This window comes from Ammodytes marinus, assembly GCF_949987685.1.
Source record: "Ammodytes marinus genome assembly, chromosome: 17".
NCBI lineage: Eukaryota > Metazoa > Chordata > Actinopteri > Uranoscopiformes > Ammodytidae > Ammodytes > Ammodytes marinus.
The window spans coordinates 22,716,512-22,733,061 of record NC_137221.1 but is presented as its reverse complement, the minus strand read 5'-3'; the positions used below and the strand labels follow the sequence as shown (position 1 = coordinate 22,733,061).

The following is a 16,550-nucleotide window of genomic DNA, read 5'->3' as shown; positions in this document are numbered from 1 at the left end:
GTTAATGCACAACATAGGCTCTGTAAACTGGTATTTAAACAAAGGGTATTTAAACAAACAGGCCCAAGGTTGCAAGCAACATGCCCATTTACAGAGCCTAGGCTGTGAATGACCACTGGATTTATTTCTTTTAAAGCGCACACGCAGTATGGTCAGGTAGCGGATCGTGGGGATATTCACTGATTCTGACAAAAAGTGATTTTGACAACAAGCATTCTCCAGAATTTCTGACTCTACCTATTGGAGTGTCTAGGTTCACGTAAGGTTAGGGGGGTGGAAACACGTACTCTGGGAATGTAAATGTTCCAGTCAGTGGGTGCGATGTGTCACGTGATGTCTTCACCAGTGTAGAAGCGGTTTGCAGAAGAGAGACGGAATGTCCTCTGTTGTCTGTATATTTGTGAGCCTGTTTATACTAATGACAAGAAGAGTGGGGCCCAAGCAAAACCATGGATGTGAAAGCTCTTACCACCGCACATACCAGCACCACTGCTTTCCTTCTGCCCTGAAAGTGTTGGCAATCATTCAAGAGTGTACACCACCCACCCACTGTTTTTCAGCTTGTGAGCTACTTTGAAAATGACCAAGTCAAAGTGAGCTACCACCTACTATTAGGGGTCAAAAGTCACGGTTCGGTACGTACCTCGGTTTTTAAGTCACAGTTCTGTTCTGTACGGTACGGTTCTCAGTTAAAATGTGTGCAGAATTGCAGCCTAAAGGTATTTTCCAGTATAGAAAAGAAAAAACTGCTGCATACAACCAAAGTCTCCAATAAATAAAATACTTCTTAAATAAAAGTGAAAGTTCTGCACCGCAAACCAAACAAGCCTGTACATATTTATTTAAACATATTGAAAATGAATGTACAATATAAGTTGGTGTACCTTGCATAACTGCATGAACCTAGGGATGCACTGATCCACTATTTTTAGTTCCGATCCGATTCCGATATCGGTCGATACCGATACTGTCCGATACAATATCATAATTGTTATAAATTTTTTTGTTGGTGATGATGTTATGTATTAGGCTAGGAAGGCTTAAGCAATTCTAATTTAAAAGAACAAGAAATATACACAAATGCATATTGGTTTATCTTAAAAGGCAGAATTATAGTCATACAAAAAAAATCCTTCTCAATGATCACTTCTGTCCCACTAGAATATGTTGTGGTCTGTTTGTCTGAACAGTCTTCCTCTCTCTGGCTGTATTTTAGTAGAATTTGTCACAGTGCAGAAGCCTCTCCACTTCCTTGACTTGGATTAGCTTTGGTTAGCTCACTGGCTAACAAACTGATATGCAGGGGCGCAACTACCCACTTTCTGGGGGGTATGCATGCACTTAGCAGGCGCCCCCCCGCCCCAATTACAGACTTCCATTTTAAGTTGCATATTAGAGCAGGTGATCGGCTCAACCATGACATGTCTGCCTGCACTGATTCTCCCAAAAGTAAAGGACACAGTGAATAACAGGTTGGTCATCAGAAATAAAACTATATACTGGGCATTTAGGTTTTTGTGGCCTCACTAGTGTCAGGCATGCATACTCATAAGACATGAAAAAGGTGACATGTCCGAAAACACACAAACCTTTAGGGGGGTCTGGGGTTTTCCCACCCAGAATTTTTTGTGATTTGAACATGTAAAATAAGCAATTTGGTGTACTCTGGTGAAGAGAATTAAAGACAAAGAAAAGTTTTATTTCAGTTCAAAATGAATAGTAAAATGAGCCAAACAAGTTAGTCAGCCAACCTTCTTGACTTTATCCATACAACGTGTGTAGGTATTTACTAAGAAAAACATTTAAAAAACAGCTCAGAAAAACGGGTAAATTGGAAAAACCAGCTTGTTGATAAAACAATTTTTTCAAGTGAATGAGAGAGAAAAGGCAATAAATAAGACAAAAAAACTTAGAGCCACCAATCTATCGCACCAAATTCCCTTACAATAAACTATTATACACTCTCTCTCTCTCTCCTGTAATACTATATGTGTAACTTACACACTATTCAAACCGATCCTGAATTGTAATGCTTTGGGGGATTCTGAATTGTGATGCTTTGTGGTGTGCCCCCCCCCCCCCTTCCTTAGCCTTGTACATCATACTTAGCATTGCACAACATACTTCAAACACTATACATAAGCCCTGCAGCTCACCCGCAGAAAACATTTCCTCAGAAACATTTTCTTTGTCGTTACACTCATAGCTCCAAAGAAAAACCTATTGTTCTAGTTGGGCTTACACTACCTGGGAATCTTATCTACTGTCTCATCAGGACCTTCAAATATCTCTTTATCATTCATCCAAGCGAATCCATCATCTTGTTCAGTGAATTGGAAACAGAAACTAAGACAAACTGTGTGTGTGTGTGTGTGTGTGTGTGTGTGTGTGTGTGTGTGTGTGTGTGTGTGTGTGTGTGTGTGTGTGTGTGTGTGTGTGTGTGTGTGTGAGTGAGTGTGTGTGTGAGTGAGTGAGTGTGAGATAGAGAGAGAGAGAAAGGGAGTAAGGTCTCCTTACAGAGGCAATGTGCCAGACTCACAATTTCAGTTGATTAAAATGTATAAATAACTAAACATGAAAAGTTGAGGTTAAGTTTGTCTAAACACGCAATCTTTCTCCATATCAATCTTCCCGTTTTCGGTTTTGTGCCCCCGAGAGCTTTCTTTTCTGCCTCTCCAACTCTAGGTCCCTGTCATCAGATGACAACACGATTCAAATGAAAGCTCTCGCGCTCCAGCGCGTGCTCGAGGGTGCGCGCACTGGAGTGCCTACTGTACACAGTTCACAGTGTATACTAGACATCAGTAAGTTTGGTCCACTTACAATGACAGAGGCTAAATTTGGCCCTGCTTGTTTTACTTCAGAGGCAGGTGTTCATCACTGGAATCCATTGGCATCAGGTCCGAAGAAAATGGACCCATTTAAGTATGTAAAAGTGCTGATGAAGTAGGCTACTAACAGCATGAAGTTGGATTAAAATCATTTGAAAATATGATTAGAATGATAAAATTTATCTGAGAAGCCTCAGTGGAAAATGTGGATTGGTGACATGTATCCGTTGTTAAAATGATAGGTCTGCCTAACAAGTGCCACCAAGGAAACCGGGCTCAGTTATCAGGCATCTTGAGCTGTAGAGTTGAATGTGGGTATTAATAAAGCAGCACAAGGACAGGAATAAAAACAGATACAGTCAATATAGAGAATTAATAAAATAAATACATTTCAGATTCGACTATAATATAGATAAGAATACAATAAAATAGAAAACTATACAGGAGTAATTCAACTCAGTGCTCAAACTGGCAGGCAATAGTATTGCACATTGATTGTCCACTGCTAGAGTTGAACTTGAAGTTCCCCATTTCTCAGAGTGTAGTCTCAATGCTCAGTGCACCGTTGTTTCCGGACTGGGAGGATTTTAGTTGCAATGTGAACAGTGAGTTACAGCTGATGTGAATGTGTTACTCTGTTCCTCTTCACAGTTTCAAACAGACATATGACCCTCTTATAAAAAAAAAACATTGTTAGTGAGCCATAACTTTTGAGTCGGTCACACCCTCTCTGTCTGTTCATTTATCTCACCCACACGAACATTTAAACACATCCTGTTGCTCAACACACCCACTTACTCAATACTTTCATTTTCTGCCCCGGGCCTGTTTTTTTTTTTATCAAAACCAATTTGTTATGAACGTGTTCCAACATATTGCATTTCAATTTGTTTGTTATCTTTTGATTTCATACTTGTTTTAATGTTAGTCTAGTGAACCTGAGAGGGGTAGGCTACTGTACATGTACATGCATGTGTGCATTCCTTCACTCAACATTTCCATTACCATGTCTCCACTACGCATATCTATCTAATTAATAGCTAACATTAGAGTATCTTACAGTTGCTTACATTCTTGTGATCCATTAAGGTCACATAGGATGCTCATTTTCTGTTTTAAAATTCTACTTTTGGGTTTCCACAAGAAACTGTTTTCATGGTGTAATGTCCAAAACTCCTTTATATTTCTTACAGTTACATGGACACACTCCTGCTGTCCAGATACTGCCACATGCATGTGAGGATGGTGTGTATACTGCATAAAAGAATAAAACAATCATTATTATTTCACTGAGCTGAAGACTTTGTTTAGAAACTTATACCAAATGGGCAAAGCATGCGACCCAGTTAGTAAGTCAACAATCAAAGTTGCACACAATAGTGAAAGGCAGGTAGTATAATGCTAGCATGGGTTTGGTCTCGGACTGTATTATCAAACTGAAATACATAGTTCCCAGGTGGGTCATGTAAGTACAGGTGTCTTGTTCTTACTCTTCGTCTGAAAGTGGCTATAAGGTCTGTTAAACTTGTTCGACCCGTTTTCCAGTAAGGTGACTAGTCATACCAGTAGCTCTCCAGCCTATCCACAGAGGGGCAGTGTTTCCTTTATGGGACCACTTGTTCACGGCAGGTTTTAAGGTTCAGGCTAAAATAATAACTTTGTTTTTAACACTGGTCAATTTTGTCATATGCACATAAAATAAAATAAAATCACAAAGGAATACCATCAATGACAGGATGTTTACATGGTAATACTAAAGTAAAATATGAATAGTGAATAGGGTGGATGCGCGGGGGAGGTGGGGGGTGGGGACTTGAGATGCTGCCAGAGGAGGGACCTGATCCACATCGTCTCGTCTCGGAAAACTGGAAGAGGACAGACAGACAACAAATGAGCCAAGCAAAGTGAACAAAGTGTGTACCCCCCCCCCCCCCCCCCCTTTACATTGTATTTTGCCCAGAGCCAAAGCAACCAAACAGTGATTCTGTTCTGTTGTACTATCCTGCCTCAGGGTTGATACGCATGTGGAAGGGAGGTATTGAGGAGACGTTGAGAGTTTGCTAAGCCTTATCAGCCAAGAAACAAGATATCAGTCACCTGAGTTTCATTGTGTTCCTGTTGAGCAAGTTTTAAGACTTCTAGTGGAGCCAACCATTGTTTTTTCCCAGACCTATAATATTTTAGTGTGCCCTTAATTCTTCTACTGAATGGGCCATTTGCTCATATTTTTCTTGTGGGGTTTTCTGCTGTGTAATGAGGGTGTGTGTGTGTGTGTGTGTGTGTGTGTGTGTGTGTGTGTGTGTGTGTGTGTGTGTGTGTGTGCGCGCGCATGTGTGGTTTGAGTCAACATGTGTGTTACATTGAGTGTTGAAGACCCATTTTGATGTGGTTAGTGCGTAGGTGGTGTATTTATAATTTACCTATGTATTTTTTTGTGATGATTCCCCCTTTTTTTCAAGCATAACTCTACACTAACCTCCCCCAACAATGCAGTTTAGCCCACATTGTGCATATTTGATTTTTTTGATTTGTTTACATTTGACCCTTTACTCAACCCATCCTCTTATTATGGTCAACAACAACGTCATGTAATAGAGCTATTGCTGCCGTCAATGGAATGGAGTCAAGTTGTATTCCGTGCAATATACGTAAAATGTATAGGTTTTTGAATCAGCAGTCTCTGGTTCCAGTTAATTGAGGGTCTGAGTAAATCCTGGTCACGTATATGTAAGTAAGATTTTGGTAAAAATATATATATTTATTTATGAATATGAAATATATACTGTAGGCACAATAAGAACTCAAATAACGTAGTGTTTAGAACAGTTTTCTATATCACAGGGGCCCCTCAACAGTGCATGGCCTCAACATGTAGGCATGTGTGTGCATTATTATTTCAATATATGTTGTTACGGGTGGACAGGGAGGACACAGGCGCGGAGACAGTACCAGTTTAAGAAGGTTTATTTAACAAGAATCAGCTGGGGGTTGGGCTGGGATCCAGGGGAAATCCAACTGTCCTGGGAGGGTTCCAGCCTGGAACTTCCAGGGAGAGAGCACCGGAGAATGTCCAGGGGCTTGGGCGAAAGCAAACCAGAGCAGGCGGGCAGAGTCCGGGGGGGGGAAGTGCTCGCTGGTGCAGGTTGGAGCCGATGGGGGAGTCAGACCGGGAGAGCTGTGGCAGGAAAAACAACAAAAATGAGGACGAGGCAAAAATGCAAACGGAGCTGCAAACAGGTAGGTAATGAGAAGTAGAGCTACTGACTGGGTGAACTGAAACTAGAATCTGGCAGTATCTGGAAGGTCGGGCCGGGTATATGAAGGGCGGTAGATTGGTGATTGCTGGCAGCTGTGAGTGCTTGAACTGACTCCCACACACCTGCTCCAACCCTGCAATAAGCCAGACAAGCAGAAAGGGCAAAACAGAGGCAAAGAGGCCCAGGCAGGATCATGACATATGTTCAGCTGTTGTGCTGCAAATTATTTGTCCAGTTAGAAGTCTAGTGGTGGACAACCCAAACTCTATAGGTTAAGTTGTAATCAAGTCCCTCTGGTCCTCAATGATGCAAAATTTTATGAATAGTGTTACGGTAGTCAGAAAATCAATGTCACAATTTCAACCATTCAGTCAATAGATTGATTCATTGTGGGAAGTGAGTTTGTCAATACTTTGCAATTAGTCAACAACTCACAAGGTTTCATGGCCTTTAATGAAAAGCACGTCACCTCTTGGGAGCTTTTTTAAGTGACGTACATTGAAAGTGATATGTTGCTTTATAATGACTGCTTGGGGGGTGATTTTTCTTTCTTTCATTCTACAACCTTTTACCGTCTTTCCTCTTTTACACAACCTTAATGATGAATCCAATTCTCCAATGTTGTTGCTGAAAGTGTGAATTCGGGGCCCCGCGTTCCATTTCTCAGCTCCCGGGAAATCAAAGTCCCAGGGAGCTGAAAAAAACCTTTGACGGAGAAAGGATGGCGTGTTCACCGAGTAACAGTCCCCTAAATCTGCTCTAATTGGGTCGGCGTGGGCTCGGCCAGATATTTCGAGGTGGCATTTTGCCGGAGAATTCCCTCAGCTCCCCGATGATGAGGCCTGTGTGGGCCTTCGTTTATTGACTTCTGCCTTGCTTTTGCTGAGTAGTTTGTTTCTGCCCTTTTGCACAATATATCACCTGTCACATCTAATGGGACCCAGTATGGAGTACACAGGGCCCACGGCGGATCCCCGGGGTTCATCTTTGTTTCCATAGCTCCTTCCCCTATAGCTGCAGCCCTCCACCAGCGCCGAGTGCAGGAGACCTCCCTTTGTGCTGACTTGAAAACAAATACAGGCTTTCTGCAACAAACTGCTCGCAGTCACTTTAAAGCTACAGTGCGTAACTTTTTCAGGAAAAATGATTGTTGGTGACATTCAAGCCATTATCAAACGAGTTGACACAAAGCTGATTAAGCCTATCAGCTCCACGAAACCCTCATCTGCATTTCTCAGTATGGCAGCGTTTATAAACTCGTATCGCTATTCAAAACTGGGACTTTCTTTTCATCAAATGATTCAAGGTTTTGACAAGAGGTATTTGACTAAGAGTGTTCCCTGAAGTTGCTTACTATAGTGGAGCAGATAAGTGCAACAATCTTACAAGGTGTGATACAAGCGGGAACATTGGCATGAGCAGTCTCCATGGGTCACTACTTGACATTGAAGAAAATTGTCTGAGACAAGACATGAAAAAAAAAATGTTAATGAAAAAGCCCAATACATTTCTATGAGACATTTTCAAATTCACAATTTCAAATGTCTCGAACAATGTTCTTGTCAAGTGGCCCATGGAGACTGCTCATGCCTATTGTCACACTTGTATCATCAACTGAATGATTCTGATGAAAATAAGCACTTAGCCGCTGCACTACTAGACGTAAAGTAGGCCTAGTACAACCTTTGATGATGCACTATGAAATGCAAATAAATCACTGTTACAAAATGACATGAAATGACATGGTCCAGTAAATTGCTGAATGTGTAATTGTTTCTGACAACTTAAGACTACCTGTGTCTGTAAGTGAGGCACACACACACACACACACACACACACACACACACACACACACACACACACACACACACACACACACACACACACACACACACACACACACACACAGACACACACACACACACACACACACACACATACACACACATAATAGTCTTGTTCCATAAGAGTGTTGTTAGTGTGAATGTGTCCCTGTTCTCCTGTAGAAAGAGAGGCGGTAAAGGGCTCACTGTTGCTATTTTTTAAATGTTGCCCATTCTGCTGCTTTCAAAGCCTTTTGGCCCATAACCCCACACAGTGAATCAATATACTGTATACTCATCACTAGGCGTGACTTTTTGTGAGCAGCTCAGGTGAAGAAGCACCCCCCCACCCCCCTTATCAGTTTCTTAGAGTAGTATAATAGCCTTAATCTACATCTGCAACTAATGATTGTTTTCATTACCAGTTCATCCGCTGGTTATAATGGTTATTTTCTTAATTAGTTGATTAGTCTGATGATGATCCGTCCATTGTAATGTCTTAAAGCTCATGGGGACATCTTCATTGTCTCGTTTAGTCCGATCTAAAGGGGCAAAGACAGAAGGTAATCATAGCCTATACATTATTCATATATGAGTGATGAAACTGAAAACATCAGCTTATCGTCAGTCGGCCCAAATTTAGAACTTTTTGCATAAATTAATAAATAATACATCATAATAATGACGCTGTTGTATGCCAGTAATTTTCGCCTTCACTTAAAAATCCAGAGATTTCACTTATTTGTTGGATCACCTTTACTGTATATGGTAGACATATATTTGTAGAATTCTAATATGGGCCTACATCTATTTTGCATCACGTTTATAAAATGTGAAAATAAAGTGAATACCTCTATTTAAAATATCCCAGGTTGTTCTGGAAGGTGCCATTTATTTAGCCTATTTGAATAAGAGAACCTAGGAGGCAGATTTACTTGCTATAGGAGACTACTAAAACGTATAGCCTACTTTTGCCAGGGACTGAATGGCTAAGCAGCCATCATATCTGTGAATGGTTTACTGACTAGTCTAGGCCTATATTATAATACTATTATCTAACTAAATTGCTTAGTTAGCCTACAAAACATGGTTTGAAGCAAAAATGATGTTCAATGATGAGTTTGTTGCCAATATGCAAATGGGTTGACAACTGTCTGAAAATTATGATGGTGATTACGATGATGAAAATCATGACGAGAGTGTTTCCAATGTGGATCAAAAAAGAATTGATACGAGTAAAAAGTACCACTTCCTCTGCACAAATTAAAACAGCAGAAGGAGCTTTATTGGAGGCTTGTTTGGCAGCTTGAAGGGAGCAACATATTCCCCCACTTTAAATGACTGTCCCAGATTAGGCAAATCATGCTGTCCCACTTTTGGAAACACCTTTCCGAATGTGGGACAGCTAAAGATTGATTGAAGAAGAAAAAAACTTAATACATTTTCCCAATATTATTGCATACTTTGATGCATACTTGTATCATAAACATAATCTGATAACAAATGGCAACATTGTTTTGTTAATGAAAAATGTATAGCCTTAGCATTGATCTCCTCTCAAACCTATGTCACTGTCCTTTGTCTGGACGTCACATGGTTTACTTCCTTTTTGACTGTTTCCCCTCCCTTATCTTTATAATCAAAATTGTGAATTCATGTGATTTCAATCACAGAGAACCCCTGCTTGGATTTGACAACAATATTATCTATTTACATGTGTCAGAAATAAGAGATAAATGCTCTAGACCTTAGGTGTCCCACATTAGGCAGTGTCCCACATTAGGGCAACTCACCCTACTTCGGAGTATGGTAGTAGGCCTATATTGAATGTGTGAATATGTGTTTGCTCTTTGGATTGATCTACAACACAGGCTTTTTTAAAGTGTTCCTAGATAGGCTGATCATTTGCATGGACCTTATGGCATGGACCTTATCACTTGATGGCTCGCATAAATCCCGGAAGCTTCTGGTTTTAAAGCGAGACACACGTATCAAGCCAACATGAGTGAGAGAAGGAGTTTTCCGTTGGGCCTTTCACACTAAAACCCGCCTTAAATCACCATCTATTGTATTATGAATAAAAGCAGTCTGTCTCAATTATTCTGACACCATTTTTCCAAGACAGTTATCATGATACTTAATATTTAATTGGAAATGGAATTGACGTATAAAACTTACTTGACTTAATAGCTCAAGGCCGGCACCTATTCAGTTTTATTTTGAAGCTTAAATTAATACATTTGCGGTTATGTTCCGTGCTAGCTTCACGCAGCTGTAAATGGGACAAATTAAGTTCATTTTCCACAGCTGGTGATGGCGGATGTTGAAAAAGAGTCAGACAGCATGAAGAATTACCACATAGCGTCTGAGAGAATAAACCCGGGAGCCAGTCGCTACCCCTTCTGTATTGTGTGGACGCCCATCCCCGTGTTGTCGTGAGTTACCGCCTCATGCACTGTGCAGGTCGGCTTCTTCACAGCAAAACCTCGGGACATGTACGCGGAAGTGACAGCTTCATTAGCAGCTATAGCTAGCAACAAGCGAACAACACGTACCGTCCTGTTGGTTTCCCTTAGCAAATTAAATGTATTTTTAAAAGTACTGCCTTGCTGTCAGGACGAACAAAAGTCACGAATATGAATTCACAATGTTTTTAAATCATGTGAAGATAATTAAGATATAATTTTATTTATGTGCATAATTAACACCAAGCGAACACACTGGTAAACAAACATTACAAAAACGTATATTGAAACGTTAAAGCGCACTGGTTAAAGTGAAGTCTGCTAGTGCACATAACATAATCTTAACATAGGCTAGAAGCCTAATGCCAAAGTACCATAGTGTCGAAATCGATAATGTCATTTTATTTTAAGGGGTATGCTAATCCTAGATTAATGTTTTTTCTAATGTGTGTGTGTACAAAATAATTAGGGCTATATCTATACAAAACCTATGCTCTTATTGCAGTTGTAATTACGTACAATCTTCAATTGATAAAGTAGTGATAGTTGTGTTCACTCAGTATTAAAGTATTAATTCAACACGTTAACTTATAATGTCCTTTGTGGACAGGGATTGAAAGGTGTATGGTCATGAATAGTTGGTTGTGTGTGTGTCTTTTTAGTGCATAGATCACGCTATCACAGAAATACTAACTTTTATGTCATAACGGGATTTTTTTCTTCAGATGGGTTCTTCCATTTATCGGCCACATGGGAATCTGCACCTCCAACGGTGTCATCCGGGACTTTGCCGGACCTTACTTTGTCTCTGTGAGTAATGACTGTTTGGACTGTGTAAGGATTAATAAACAATAGTAGGCTACAGCCTGTGCCTTCCAGATGCAATGTTCCAATAGTATAGGAGTGTAAAAATGGTTTCACGGTACCCTACTATAAATCTATATTTCATTACCCTTTTGTTTGTAGACACAATAATTTATTTATTACTCAGAGCAGAAAGGAAACAATGTAGTTTCTCCTGAGCTAGTATCTGATTTGACCGTAAACAGCGAGGGAATCGTGATGCCATTAATAGGGCTTTTTTTTATCAGGGCTCAAATGTTGTAAAATGTTTTCAAAGTCGCTTAACTGTGTGTAGGAGAACATATAATCCAGATAGTGGTACAACAGCAACATGCAGCTTCCTAGTTTTGACCTGGGACACATTTGGCAGTCGCACACAAACAAAGTTGATGGGGAATGCAAACAAACAGGATGCGAGGAACAATTTCCTAAATTCTTAATGCCTAATGATCCGTCTCCCAAAAGTAACCGCAACGTGTCGGTGCATGTGTGATTGTTGATTGCGGCATGAGACACTGTCTGTGTTTGAGTTTGAAAATAAGGTTTTTACTGCCTGAATGATTGGCCAGTTTGACAGGTTTGGAGCTAATGATAGCGACTGGCTATAGTTTTCATTGAGTATCAGTGGAGTAAAACAAAATGAAATAACATGCACAGAACCCAGATGAATTAAAGAAACATGAGTAAACACATGATGATGTAATCTTTTTTAGAAATAAATAACTTGTATGTTTTATTTTTATTTTTTGCAGGAAGACAACATGGCCTTTGGAAGACCGACAAAGTAGGTGTATGATAATATTTTGGCTTGGGAAATATTTCTACAGACAAACTTGTCCAAAACCAGGCCCAGACCTGTGTCCTATTCATCTGTCCCAACACAGAAAAAAAAATCCATTTAGTTTTTCCTCTTTCCTCCTTGCAGATACTGGATCCTTGACGTCAGCAAAGTGTACGCCAGTGGCTCCAATGCCTGGGACACAGCGGTGCACGACGCGTCAGAGGAGTACAAACACAGGATGGTGAGTAGATGGTCTTTTATTGACTGTTGTACACGTGAGAACAACCGGTAACGACTTGTGCTCTTGTTCCCCTCTCTCCGAAAGCACAACCTCTGCTGCGACAACTGTCACTCACATGTCGCCATGGCGCTGAACCTGATGCGCTATGACAACAGCACCTCGTGGAACATGGTCAACCTCTGCCTCCGCGCTCTCATCCACGGGAAACACGTCAGGTGAGAAGGAGTGACATGTCAAGGCTGTGGTAATTAGACTGACATGTGCTACAGAAAACTCAATGAATGTTCCAACTACATCAGAGATGGCTGTGTTGGTGGGAAAAAGTTGTTTGAATCGGACGTAACGAAAAGCTTACAAATATTTGCACAATGATGCAAAAAAAAAATGTTAGTCCAACTGAACAAGAAGAGAAAGATGGCTGACTGTACACAGGCCTGGCAGAGCATCAGGGAAAGAGCCTGCTCATGTCTGTGTCGTAGGCTGTGAGACAGTAAACAGCGGGCAGAGCACTTCACTTTTGAAAAGCCACTGAGCGGTGCGGTGCTATGTTATACATCACACTTGAAGCACGGCGACACTGCTTATGCTGTTGCCTCACACTTCCCTCTTTCATTCTGGGATGTGGAACACTGTGTTAATACAAATACTGATCCTCCAATATGCCTGCGTTGCTTAGTCCAGGTGTAAATGCTCAAAGCCGGCGTATTGGTCTTTTGGTCAATATGCAGGGATCGTTGTGTAAAAGGGGGCTATTGTGGCACTTCAAATCCATTGTGCTGGAGTAGAGCCGACACTGTGGAAAACTGAGCCTTGTGTCCTACTATTGTCGGGCTACACCAGTCTTTTTAACCATATCATTAGCCTGTGTATTTCCATGGAGAAAAGGAGATGCATTTCACCCCATTGTTGTGTACAGTTTTTTTGTAGGTCAGATGCACTGATTTCAGTCACACATTAGCCACTTAGCTCAAATGTCTTGTCAGCAAACTGAAACTGCTTTGTAAGTTCAAGCTAGACCAGACAAATCGCTTATGCTTTCCTTGCATTCAGGCAATGGCAGTAAATATGATCAGCAGTGCAGTTATCTTGGACAACATGCACTCTTTGTAATGGTTTGAAATATGTTCTGGGCAAAAAATGTCAGCATTTTCCTTTGCCTTAAATGACCAAACTATTGCCTACACACTATAATCTACAGCTGCTCCCTCCAAAGCTACTATAAGAAGTAGGGCTGAAGGTTGTGAATAAGGTTTCTCACTGGAATCCCACAGGCTTGGCCAGGATTTCACTGGTATGCCTTGAACCTTTTATGTCTCAGGACATGAGAGAGAAAGAGAGAGAGAAACCTGATTCTTTATTGAGAGTGTACTGTATGTAGGACATTCCTCCTGAAGTCCTTTTTAAATACCAGTGATACAGGCATGGACTACACATCCCAGTGGCAAGACTAGCGCTTTGTAGTCACTACAGTCACTATTCTCCACGGCTACTTTGGTGTACAGGGGCAACTATATAAGCAAAGTGGCAAAAATGAAAAGTTTACCTCATCATCTATTCACATGAAGAAAAAAAACATCCTCGCTTTGCCATAGTCTTAAAGAGCCGTCATGAAATCCACTGCACTGATTCAGTAAGAATTCAAGCATCTTACCATTAACAACCTAAGAATGTAGTTTGTGTAAAAATTGGGGATTATGGGCTGTACGGTTATGGTTCGGTACACTATACAGCCTATATTTGTTGCGGTGCGGTACGAATATGTGTATTGTTACACCCCTAGTTTCTAGTAGAAACTCTCATACAATTTTGAACCTGAAAATGTAAGTCAGGTCCCCACCTCGATGCTCTGCTCTTCACCTTCCATGTTGTGTCTCTCCTCCCTTCTTCCTGCTCTAGCTGTGCAGGCTTCCTGAAGACCTGGCTGCCTTTCCTCATGCTGAACGGTCTGATCCTCACAGTGGCCCTGGCCATCAACCTGCGGTGACCTGGGAGAAGGGCTGAAGGATACAGTGAACCCCTGCAGGTGTGACGGGGGCTTGACTTCTTCCACAACAAGAGGGAGGGGCTATGTGGAGCCAACGCAACAAACACACTACTCCCCTCCAACAGAAGACTGCTGAACAGAAGGGTCCGACATGACCACAAACACTGGCTTGGTCTGTGGAAAGCAGGCGGCCTTTTGCTGGCAGTGCTCCAGTGCTGAAGCTGGGAAGCTGTTGGGACCGAAACTCCTTTACATCCAGTCATTTAGTTTGAGGGAATAAAAACACCACCACTATCAGAACCACATAAACACACATAATGGATAATGATTATTGAAAGCCTAACAGCAGGTCTAAGCCATGGCCAACTGCAGTGTAGAAGTTGTTTAGCTGTATTAGTAGTTCAACAGAGCCGCATACATTGAATTCTCTGAAGGAAAAACATCCATGCCTTGCTTTTTTTATTGTGAAGACCTAACCTTTGTAATGGGAGTGTGCTCCTGTGTTTCTCTGCTTCCAGAATGCCATTTGTATACCGAGGAGCACTAACATGTTAAATCAATTAGATGCCTTTCTAGGGAATTCATTGCATTTCATGCTTGATCTAATGTAGCTCCTCTGGAGAACTTAAACTAACCGAAACCCACATATTCCAGAGCAGTTTGTATTTTTGTGCATTTTCTTACTTGTATTCGATCTAACTGTGCATCTTCTAATAAGAACTATTTTCTTAGAAATATGTTGTACATGCGTTACATGTATCACCTCATGGTCGTACTCTGAACAGGTTTACTATAAATGTTTTCATACCTTTTAACTACAGACCATCAGTGCAATGATTGTAGTTACCTACTGGAGTGGAAAGTTCCTGGACAAACCAACAGAATAGTGACGCTGCTTGTGGTTTTTCTATACTTGTGCCAAATGAGTGGGGAATGGGAGACCAACTCAAACTGTGTCCTTAAATATCTTAACTTATACTTTAACTGCACAGCTTGCTGTTGGCTGTGAAGCCTGTTTTATCTCAGAGTTATGAGGACTGGTGTAAACATTTTGTAAAACCTGGGAGATTTTTCTTTTCATTACTAATTTCTACTCGTTGGGAACAAGCAAGAGACAGTGCCTGAACATAAGCTCTCATTATATATTATATTTTCGGCCTTGGAGTTATTTTTTGGGCAGTTTTAAAACACGTTCATTCCGCACGATGGTTGGCACCCCCAAATCCGTTGCCATGGCTGTCGTCGTGAGTAGACTCCAATCCCCTCATTGTTTGCAATCAAACAGAAAGAAGTGTTGATCCCTGTCTTTGTCCCTGGTGCTGCCAGAAGCAGCAGGTAGCCAGGATTCCTCAGGTTTGTTCACGCTCACCCGGCCCTTCTGAATATATCCACACTTTCCCCCCCAAGCGTCGCTCCTGCTGTCTTCCACCTCTGCACATCACATTTGAAGGTCATTGTGAAATATCAGAGCTGTTTTCACCAAGCTTTGATATTTATATACTGATATTTAACACCCTGCTATAAGTAGATGTCATGCAAGTGTGAGTTTATCATTTAAAATTAGTTTTATTTTCTCTGTTATTAGGACTAGGGCTAAGAAAGTGCCAGGGTTTTTTCCTCATCAGGGTTTCTGTTGGGAGCAGATATTCCCCAGCCTCTTGTGTGTATTTCACCCATGTTGCCTGTAAATATTTGAACATGTTCTACTGTACACCAGGTGCTCTTTCTACGCTTTGCATTGTTTAGCGCTCACTCTACTGATGTGTCTGTGGCTGTGTTTTTTGTGCGTGCAATAACGCACACAGCGATTGGAGAGAGCATGTGATTGCATGCCAGCATGTGTATTCCATGCATGCAGCGTTTGAGAGAGATGTGTTGGAGTCATACTGTGGCTTCTTGATTAATAATCAGCTGTACTTCATTGTATGTCAAACTGCCTAATGAGGGGTTTCTGGATGTATTACTCCATAGCTTTCTCTTAATCTCTCAAGTTTATGTGATCACTGGTAAACCTTAAAAATAATAAATTACAAACGGCAAGAAACGTGGACCTGGGCCAAATTTGAACGGTGGATAATGTCTCCAATAAGTTTCATATTTTAAACCTTTTTGCCGTGACGGGGCATGGTTATATTTTTAAAGCCGTGCTGCTACTACCTAGTGTGAAGGGGTAATACAACTTTGTATCCCATTTATATTTCCACTTTTTGGCATATTTAAGACTTTGGATGCAGGCTAGCTGACATTTTACATCTGTGTCCAAACTTAGTGAACGTGTATGTGAGATCTTTAAGGTAAATGTCTGCACTAGATGTTTTGAGGCCA

The 16,550-nt window shown here is 41.1% G+C and overlaps 1 protein-coding gene across 1 annotated transcript; it reads left to right on the top strand.

Annotated features, from left to right (window-relative positions):
- Positions 1 to 10,212: 10,212 nt before the first annotated feature.
- On the top strand, positions 10,213 to 15,381 carry tmem222b (transmembrane protein 222b). Its single transcript, XM_080045474.1, has 6 exons — positions 10,213 to 10,346; positions 11,102 to 11,186; positions 11,972 to 12,003; positions 12,145 to 12,241; positions 12,326 to 12,456; positions 14,138 to 15,381. Exons 1-6 carry the CDS (start codon positions 10,225 to 10,227, stop codon positions 14,223 to 14,225), a joined length of 555 nt encoding a protein of 184 aa, XP_079901600.1. The 5' UTR covers positions 10,213 to 10,224; the 3' UTR covers positions 14,226 to 15,381.
- Positions 15,382 to 16,550: the final 1,169 nt, after the last annotated feature.

What these genes read in the sequence shown, in the direction of transcription:
- tmem222b (XM_080045474.1), top strand. Translation starts at nt 10,225, where the DNA reads ATGGCGGATGTTGAAAAAGAGTCAGACAGCATGAAGAATTACCACATA. An exon ending in GCCTTTGGAAGACCGACAAA is followed by an intron (nt 12,004 to 12,144) that starts GTAGGTGTATGA and finishes TCCTCCTTGCAG; the next exon opens with ATACTGGATCCTTGACGTCA. An exon ending in ATCCACGGGAAACACGTCAG is followed by an intron (nt 12,457 to 14,137) that starts GTGAGAAGGAGT and finishes TTCCTGCTCTAG; the next exon opens with CTGTGCAGGCTTCCTGAAGA.